Raw genomic sequence first — 10284 nt, forward strand, 5'->3', positions numbered from 1 at the left:
CATATTGTGACTTTTGTTAAGCAACAAAACAAGTTATTAACATCAAAACATCAAATTAGTAAGTAAAAAAACATATTTTTGTCTGCATAAAAAGCCATCAGTCCCACTTCCTGCAAGTGACAATTATATTCATTCCAAAAAACATTCTAGTAATAGTGATTGCTTTGTCACCTGCACAAATATTTTATAAATACAACTTGTTTGTGTTTCTGTTTATTTTTACCATTTAATTTTTTGTTTTTTTGTTGTAAGTTATGGAGGTTTTCAATTTTTTTTCATCACAAAAGATGAAAACAACCTTTATGATGCAGCTTTATTAGGAGCCATTAAACCAAATAAAAAGCCCAAATCATCATTCATCAGAAAATTTATTACAATAGTAAAATTGTGCAAGAGTACAAATTTGAGGGACTTTTCCTATTTTTTTTTTTTACATTTTTTTAGAAGTTTCACATCATCTTTTCTATGAAAATTTGCATTCATTGTGTTTTACATTCAATTGTGGTACAAGCAAAACCTTAACTGAGAACTGTATTGTGTATTTCTTCCATTTTAATAGTAAAACAGGCTCAAATCCTTAATTTCTTTGCAGTGCTGATGTAATATGAAAAGGTCAAGGTGCATATTTTTCTATGGATGTGAATGCTAGTGTTTTTTGTGCATTAGAATTATTGCAATTTGTACATCCTTTGTTTTCACTCCTCGACCAAACAAAAAGAGCTTTGTGTGAGCTAGCAGCAGCAGCAGCAGCAGCAGCACAGAATTGGCTCTTTTACATTTTCTAAAACCTGTCTGCATCAGTAGTATTTTCTAAGTTTTGCTTCTCTCGCTTTGCCTCCTGCTGAGCTCTCCAAGCAGCGAGAACCTCGTCATCTTCAGCCTCTGCGGCAGCTCGAGCCCTAATCCTCTGCCTGGTTTGGGCAATGAAGGTGGAGATGTCATCCTCCTCCTCTTCTGTGGCTTCCTGTCTCCTAGTCCTTCTCCCTTCTGTCTCATTGCTTTCGTATCGTGAATGATGAACAGCGCCGTACGGTCTTCCCGGTTGGCTGTAGCTGTGGGATTGTGTGAAGCCATTGCAGGAATATTCTGTGTCTTCACTTGATAGATCTTCGTGTAACCTGGCTCGGTATCTGGAAGTAATGCCATACGTTTCCTCATCATCATCTTCGTCAGCAGCATAAGAGGCTCTTCTGCTTGAGAAGTCAAATTCAGAAGCTGAGGCATCAAGATCATCATAGGGGTCCTCTGATGGACCAGCTTCAGTTCCTGAAGCTGGTTTTCTCGGGGGAGGCCTGACACTTTTCAGCCAGTCATCAATGTTGGTGTTTTTATCTTTCTCCAGCGCTGGGTTAAGATTCAGGCACCCCGATAGACCGTAACTCCTCTTTGGTTTCTCCTTTTTCTTTGTCTCCTCAAGAAACTCCTCCTCTTTCTTCTTCCTTTCCTCCTCCTCATCTTCATCCTCCTTTGGCTTCTTTTTCTTAAACAGAGTACTGCGTTTGTTGTCTTCCAGGATCTTCTTCTTTTCATAGGTAGACATCTTGTCCCTCATCTCTGACTTGATCTCCTTGTCCATGGCATCCAGTTTATCCAGGTTAACTTGGTCCTGGAAGAGGCTGAAGAGAGGAACACTGGTAGTGGTGATCTTGTTTTTCTTTGAGCCTAGGGTGGAGCCAAGGTTAGAGCCTAATGCTGAGCCTCTACCACTGAGACCGGAGATGCTGCTTGAACTGCCACTGGAGAGGACTGATGCTGCCCTGCCTCGATCTTGTGACAGATAGCTGGAGTAGGAAGCACCACTCAGCAAGGATGCTTTGTCATCATCGACACTGCGCCTTGAAATCACGTTTGATGGAGCACCAAAGCTCAATTCAGACCCGGCACGTGATGGAGGAGGAAGGCTCATTTCACTCTGCTTCTGTTTGATTGTTTCTGAAACAACATTCGCAATCCAGTTTTGGATGCTAGCCAGATTGACCATTGGTTCACCTCCAGGGCCCTGCACAGTTGGAACTGGGAGGATCGGCGGTACTGGTGGCACAGGATTTGCTGGGATTCCAAACTGTGAGGATCTTGTGCTGCGAGCCTGGGAAACTGAAGAAATTATGGAAGATCTACCACTGAGCATGGACATATTGTCATCATTGGCAACACTTGGTGGCCCTGTAACACCAGCTCCAGCCCAGAAGGCAGATAGAGGTATCGTACCACCACTAACGCAACTTTCTGTTTCCCAGCCACATACGGACTGGCTTTCTTCTAAAGTTTTCTTTGAACGCTCCAGAAGCTCTTCACGTCGTTGTCTTCTTCTGATTGTTGCTAAGTCCTCGCCTCTGCTCAGCTCCAGAATCTCATCTGTGTTCTCTTCCCCGAGACGCTTCTGCTGCCTCAGCTTCCATGCCTGATACGCTGTCAGATTGACATCTTGCAGAGATGGTGTCCTGGCTTCTTCCTCACCATCACCAACAGAACTTTTCTCTCCATCCTCACGATCTTTCTTGTTCCACCCAAACTGGATTCTCTTGATTCGCCAACGTTCCAGTGGTGACATCTTCTCCTTATTCTTCTGACAGAAGTTAAACATGGAGCTGGTGTCAGAGAGGATGCTATCTACTTCATCATCAATCGTCTTCTTTACTCCTTCGTCTTCAGTGGCAGTGCTCTCACTGCCTTCATCATCTTCTTTCTTGCGGTACCGAGCAGCTGCTTGCTCTTCGATCTCCTTAAGCCGCTGCTTCCAAAGATCAGAGTAACTCATGCAGCTGGAGGTGGACATTGTGTCAGAGGGTGGGCGTCTGTTGCGACGCTTCAGCCGCTCTTTCACAGCTCGTATGTCCTCACTGGTTACGCTCTCCACATCAGTGTCTCCAACTTCTTTTGTCTTCTTTGTAAAAACCCCCGGAAGAGACTGCTCATCTTCCCCATCAGTGTTCAGCTGTGCCTCCCACCACTCATCATTCTGGTATTTTTCATTCCTCCTCTGCCACTCCTGAATCATGCTGTCCAGACCATCATCATCATCATCCCCATCTTCCTTGCCCCCTTGTTCAGATAGAACAAACTTATTTGGGACACCATTGGATACCTGGTTGTTGAACCCATTCTGTGCTCCAGTCAAACCACTTTTAAGTGCTGCAGCAGCTGCAGAGGAGGCAACGCTGCTCATCACACTTTCTCCATCCTCCTCCTCCTCCATCATAATGGAGTTCGCTTTCACCTCAATCATACTCTGCTCTTCCTCTGTGTCCGTATCCTCATCATCCTCTTCCCCAAAGATGCGAGTACGCGCTCGAGCATCAATCACAGAGCACTGGCTTAGTGTTTCGTCGTCATCATCTCGCTCCTCCATGAGGGTCTCATTGAACTCTCTCAGCTGCTTCAGGAAGCCTTCGTTGGGGTTGATGGCACGTTTTTTCCTGATTGAGGTCAGAGCCTCCATGATGGTCATGTTCTGGAAGATCATCAGGTAGCAAGCCACCAGGATAGCAGAACGACTGATGCCCATCATAGAAACAACAAGAACCTTTCCTGCAAGTAAAGGGAACAATGATTACCAATACTGAAGAGTTGAGGCAAATACCATTACTCAGCTACACCCAAAGTAAATGAAGTATGTTATGTATGTACAAATTCTACATGAAATAGTCCACAGTATACATCAGTTTTGATGTCTGCAATAGATTAATGTAGTTAATCTAGTTAAACTTGCAATAATGGCCTATGATCAGATGAGGGCAGCAAAACCGTTGACAAAGCAATAACTTATTACATTTTAGGTTTTATATGTTTCAACTTAAGTGTGCTGAATCCCTTTCTATAATGTTTATGAAGAAAGAAGATTTTTTTATGACCAATATTTTTATTTATGACCAATCTTTAGTCTTTGTCTTCACACTCTTTAGAGGAAATGTCTATCTATTTATTTACCTAAATGCTCCACTGTATTCACCAGTATATATTTGTGTGTGACTGCCTGCTGGTTTTAGATAAACAGGTCAGGAAGGAAAGGCTTTTAAGAGCTTTTTCTTTTAGAACCAGCAGCATGCTGTGGACAAATTCAAGGTTATAAGTGTGTCACAGCCACGCAGCTTAACTGAAAATCACTGTAAAGTAAAGAGTTTCCTTTCTTCAACACCTATTATTTTAAAACCATTGATTATAAATGCTGTAAACAGAAGTTTGAGTGGGAGGGATTCTATTGTTGATAATGCAGCTTCTGGCTGTATTAATTGCTTCATATCTTATTCTATATCCTAAGACATGTTAAAACTTGCTTTAAAGGCCTTTTTAAACACAATAAGCAATATGCAAACCCCACTCTGTGGTATCTGTGCTACCACAGTGACGATTTCTACAATATTAACTGACAAGTGCAAATATAGCAGATACTATAAATAAAACAAATACATTGATATTATACATTTATGAGCGGCTTACTTATACTGGTAAATAGTTTAAGGTGTTGCAATATATATAGATTCATATTTATCAGAGTGAAAAACATTTAACATTTAAAACATTTAGGTGAATATTCTATTCTTAATGTTTATGTAAGTGTTTATGATTTAATGCATAGAAAATATACAGGATGTTATGTTCCAGTGGTAAAATGTTCCACAGATCCATTAGGAATTACACACATGTTTATACACCCATTTTCAGGCTCATAACAGGCTGACATCCACTTTCATGGCCAGGTTAGGACTGTCCCTTTACTTAATGACAAATAGAGTAGACATGATATCTGAAGTTAATTCAGAGTTGAATTTTTTATTTTATTGCTTTTCTCCATAATTTTAAATATAAGGCCCAGATGAAGGTCATTGCATATCAAACAGGTCATCATCAGGTTGAATAAACCTGATGAAATCTTAGAGAAATAACAAAAAATGTTAGGAGCAGCCAAATTAACAGTCAGACACATTTTTAAAAGCAGTGACTATAATGACTAGTTCAGCAACATCAAAAGGCCTGAAGGAAGATGAGTAAAAATCATACCGATAGTATTATTTCCATGGTTAAGAAAAACAAGTTCACACGATTTAATCATTTTAAGAACACTCTTGGGGTGGTGGATATATCACTTTTAAAGTCTATGATCAGGTGACAGCTTCATGAATGTAAATACAGAGACTTAACAACAATGTACAACTAATGGTTACACTCAAGAAAAGGAGAGACAGATTAGACCAGAGAAGAGGAGAAACAGTTGAAACCAAGGATAATGTACCAGAATGATGGGAAGAGAGTGGGATAGAGAAGAAGACAACTCATGATCTAAGGGATACCACATGATTTGGTAGAGGCAGTGTTATGGAATGGGCATGTATGGCTGCCAGTGGAAACAGGCGTCTAGTGTCTACTGACGATGTGACTGCTGTCCACCCCCGAGGCATAATAAAAATAAAACCCAAGAGTTTCTCAGATGACCACATCAGTCACCTGATTGCAACCCAGTAGGGCAGCTTTTCAGTTATTATAGCTAAAACTTGATGCAGAGAGACCCACAAACAAGCAGAAGCTGAAGGTTGCTGCAGTAAAGGCCTGGTAGAGCATCTCAATGAAGGAAATGCAACATTTGGTGATTTCAATGGATTTGAGACTTCAGGAAATCACTGACTTTTAGTTTTTACAAGAACTGTTAACCCTCTGAAAAATATATATCCATAACAGTTAACACAATACATCTTGAAGTAAAATTGGTAGAGGCACTTTAATCATATCTTACCGAGTGGTTTAAAATGTTGCATACGGAGGCCAAACTACAAAAACTGTTTCTTTGTCCATCAAATTTTTGGTGTAACTGTATTATTAAGCTGTTGTTTATGAAGTTTTCAGGCAATATTTTAGGGCATGTTAATTAAGAAACACAATCAACAGCACAGTGACTGTGTCAGCCTCTTCCAGGAACACGCATGTTCTCAGAAGCTGTGATGATGAGAAATTACAGATCAGTTGTTTGGAATATTTCATTGTATCACTGTTGACCTTCACTTGGAGATATGTATTATAAATCTGGAAAAATAAGTGCATTGTGGATCATGACTGTGAGCTAAATAAGAGAATAAATGAATAGTTAAAAGTCTGTGGGAACCAGAGACCAGAAAATGCAGCATTGATGAAAACAGACAAAAAAAAAGTCTCAAGGTTTCCCAACTTCCATTTCTAATGTCAGATTAAGAGGATGCCTTCAGGTCAAGAAATGAATAAGACATTCATTATAAAGTGGACATACAGAGCAATGACAATCAGGGCTATAGGCTCACCAGTAAGTAGATGGATATAAGAATGTAAAAAGCTAATTTTCTTCAACCCTTCCTATTATAAATTTATTGATTATAAATACTTTAAATATGAACTTTTATTTGATTTTGAGTGGTTTTACCCATGGTGATATCACGTTCTGGAGTACCCTCTCTGTAAAGTAAGGTTTTACTGATTGAGACATAATTAAAAAATGTCTTGTCCTTACAAAATCTTAAAATGAGGTAAATACAACCTAATTTAAACAACAACACTTTACATATTAAACTATTTCAATGTTCACAGTTTTGTTTTTTAGCAGTAACAACTTAAAAAGCAATCATTTTCTATATGTCTTTAACAGTCTTTCACATTGGAAATGAAACAATACTGGAAGAGCATATGGGAGATGGATGCAACCCATAACAGCAATGCTCAGTGGTTAGTGGATCTGAGAGCAGACCACAGCAACCTCCCTGAAAAGGGACCAGTAACCATCACAGTGGCAGACATACAAGAAAGGGTCTCCAGTATGAAGAGTTGGACAGCACCAGGCCCCGACATGGTTCACACTTACTGGCTAAAGAAGCTGACTGCACTCCATGAGCTTCTGGCAGCACAAATGAACCAGCTGATCATTGACAAGAGACACCTGGATGGCTAACTGAAGGCCGGATGGTCCTGATCCTCAAGGACCCCCAGATGGGACCGGCCCCATCCCACGACTGGCCTATAACCTGCCTCAGTACCACATGGAAGCTCCTGTTAGGCATCATAGCAGCTAAGATGAACAAGCACATGGGTCAACAACAGCTACTGGTAGGCCGAGCAGTCAGCTGAGACTGCAAGACTAAGCTGACCAAACTGTGCACTGCCTGGATTGATTACAAGAAGGCCTATGACTCAATGCCTCACACCTGGATCCTGGAATGCCTGACCCGGGGCCGGCTATATGCTGGGGCAAGAGGGGGCAATGCCCCCTTAAACAAACGTCCTGCCCCCTTAAGTCAAATTTTTAGAAGTTGAGAAAGAAAATAATAGATTACCCACAAACTGAATATGAACAAGATTTACTACAGTAGCTGAAAAATCCGCTGGAAAAGGCACAAATAAGATGATAGGTTTCACATCTTGTTTGCTCTTTACCTCCGTGCGCTGTTTGTGCAGGCTCACACAGGACTCGGCAGAGAACTCACACCCCACCCTACACCCAGCTATACATCAATTTGATGCATCTTGCCACCACCTTCAAGTTGGACTCAAGTTTATAAAGAACCCATGTCAAAGTATTGTGGTTAAGTTCAGTCCAACTTATTAACCTGCCTCTGAGATGAAGCGTAGCTGCGAAGAATGTACTTTTGCCTGTTTGGCTTCCAGTTTTCAGCAATGATGGTAGCTACTTAGTTTTAATATTACTCTTTCTGGGTCACAAAATAAACTTTTAAGATATTTTCAGGCGAGAATGTAGCTGTGTAAACTTCAAATATCTGCTCGATTTATCAAGACATCACATATTTGCAAAAGTGCTCTGACGTTTTCGGAGACGTCTGTTACCCACCAGCTCAATAGCTAGCTGGAGGTTCAAGGCTCATTAGAGCTGGCGAGAACAGCGAACTCCGGGCACATCGTTTTCTAACCCCCTGCGGTCTTTTGCTACTCAGGTTAAACATGATATATAAATCACTTAGATAACTTAAAAATGTTATTGTTTACTCCAGTGTCCTGTTATATTTTCGATAGCAAGGAAATTCAATCTGCAAATTTCATTAAAAGTTTAATATTTTGCTCATTTTGTCTTTACTTTTAGTTACCACATACCTTAAACACTTCAAGCTGTAAGCTAATGATAGGTATATAAGAGTCGATGCATGCAGGTGCAATAAGATGTACGTTTTACGTCAAATGGATGCATGATCTGATTAGTCGACTAATTGCAAAAATAATCGGTGACTAGTCGACTATGAAAATAATCGTTTGTGGCAGCCCTAATCCAGAGCACCCCACCCAACCCCCACACCTTTCCCGCCTCCATTGCCACCATGTGCCCCCTTTATATTTCTGTCTGGCCCCTCATATATGCCTGTCTAGAACTGGCCAAGGCCTGACCTATACAAGATCAACAGGACCCTAAGAGCCTTCATCAGGAATTCAATGAGGATGTGGCGGATAACACTAGCGGCAATCTTCAAGCCCATAGCACAGGTCACCATCAAGAGTGAGATCTACCAAGGAGGTGGTCTGTCCCCATTGCTCTTCTGCATAGGCCTGAACCCCCACAGTAAGATCATCAACAAGACTGGCTATGGATACCGACTTCTGAATGGAGCAGTTGTCAGCCACCTCCTGTACATGGATGACATCAAGCTTTATGCCAAGAGTGAATGAGATATCAATTCACTGATCCACACCACCAGGATATACAGCAATGACATCAGAATATTGTTCGGACTGCAGAAATGTAGTCGGATGATAACAAAGAGAGGGAAGGTAGTCAGAACTGAGGGGATCGAACTACCAGAAGGCAACATTGCAGACATAGAGGAGAGCTACAAGTACCTGGGGATCCTACAGGCAAATGGGAATCATGAAGAGGCCACTGGGAAAGCTGGAACCACCAAGTACCTGCAGAGTGTTGGCAAGTCCTGAGGAGTCAGGTGAACTGTAAGAACAAGATCAATATCTATGCCATCCCATCCAGGTACCTGATCAGGTACCTGAATGGGATAATAAGTTGGCCAAAGGAGGAGATAGAAGCCACTGACATCAAGATATAAATCCAGCACAACCCAGCACATAACAGCAGGGTGCAAGATGCTAGCAAGCAGGGCACATATGGAACTCCATAAGCAAGTGTCTGGCATAGTATACAGAAACATCAAATACGGGCCAGGACTTCCAGGCCAAATACGGCCAAATACGGCCTGGAAGTCCTGTTCAAAATGGGTGATGCCCCCAAGGACGGTGGAGAATGACCAAGCTTAGATCCTGTGGGACTTTGAGATACAGATGGACAAAATGGTGGTGGCTAACCAATTGGACATAGTGGTGGTAGACAAACAGAAGAAGTATATTAATAGTATATTATATATAAATAGTGTAATAGTATTGTACACATAATATTGCACATTTCACAGATCTCAGTAAGTATTGCACATTAATAAGTGATTTTTGTACATTCAAAATGAGGTAAAGTAGTGCTGTGTTATTTTAAGTGTTCAGTTGTTTTTTGTTAGCTATCAGTCTGACAATTGCGGGAAAGAAGCAGTTGAAAAACCTTGTTCTGTGATGATGCTGTCTGCTTTGTTGTGTCTCAGATTGTACGTAACAATTTTTGTGTCTGTGCAGAGGGTGAGCTGGACGGTGTGTGTCCCTAATAATTCTCTCTTTTTTTGGCAGGGTTGAGGATGAGGTCATTTTCCTCTCTGTAGGAATGAACACTGTCTACCAGAGTCGTGTACCCACTCCTTGATGAGCCCCATGATGGTGGTGTCGTCAGCGTATTTGATGACGATGGAGTTTTCCTTGGTGGAGACATAGTCATAGGTGTACAGGGTGAAGAGCTTGGGGCTGAGACAGCAGCCCTGTGGAAATCCTGTGCTGACTGTGAGCACCTCCTATGCTCACAACTTGTGGTCTGTCTGTCAAAACGTCCAGAATCCGGTTACGGGTCGGAGTCGGGATGCCAAGGTCTGTCTGCTTCTGTCAGCTTGCCTGGGCGGATGGTGTTGAATGCAGAGCTGTAGTCCAGGAAGAGCATCCTGACATGCGTTCTGTTGCTTTCCAGGTGTTGCAGTGTGTGTTGCAGGGCTATTGCTGTTGCATCATCCACTGATTGATTGGCAGTGTTGGGACTAACGTGTTACAGTAACTATGTTATTATTGTGGTAACGACCACGGTAACTAGTTATTATGGCAAAATCAGGAACGCGTTAGTCGTTACTGGGATTTAGATAGGGTCGTTACTCGTTACTTCGTGTGGTGGCTATCGCGGAGCTTCCACAGATTCAGTAACATTAGCAAGTGGTGGAGGCAGCAGGTGGA

At 41.7% G+C, this 10284-nt stretch overlaps 1 protein-coding gene across 1 annotated transcript in view; it reads right to left on the reverse strand.

The window, feature by feature from the left end:
* Positions 1-349: 349 nt before the first annotated feature.
* dusp27 (dual specificity phosphatase 27) overlaps positions 350-10284 on the reverse strand; it is a gene marked incomplete in the record, with an annotated part of 38497 nt that continues 28562 nt past the window's right edge. Inside the window, 1 exon segment of the mRNA XM_014330300.2 lies at positions 350-3528. Within this exon segment, the coding sequence (XP_014185786.1) occupies positions 782-3528 (2747 nt within the window).

Source organism: Haplochromis burtoni, unplaced genomic scaffold (genome assembly GCF_018398535.1).
Source record: "Haplochromis burtoni strain Fernald_Lab_line unplaced genomic scaffold, NCSU_Asbu1 Contig_666, whole genome shotgun sequence".
NCBI lineage: Eukaryota > Metazoa > Chordata > Actinopteri > Cichliformes > Cichlidae > Haplochromis > Haplochromis burtoni.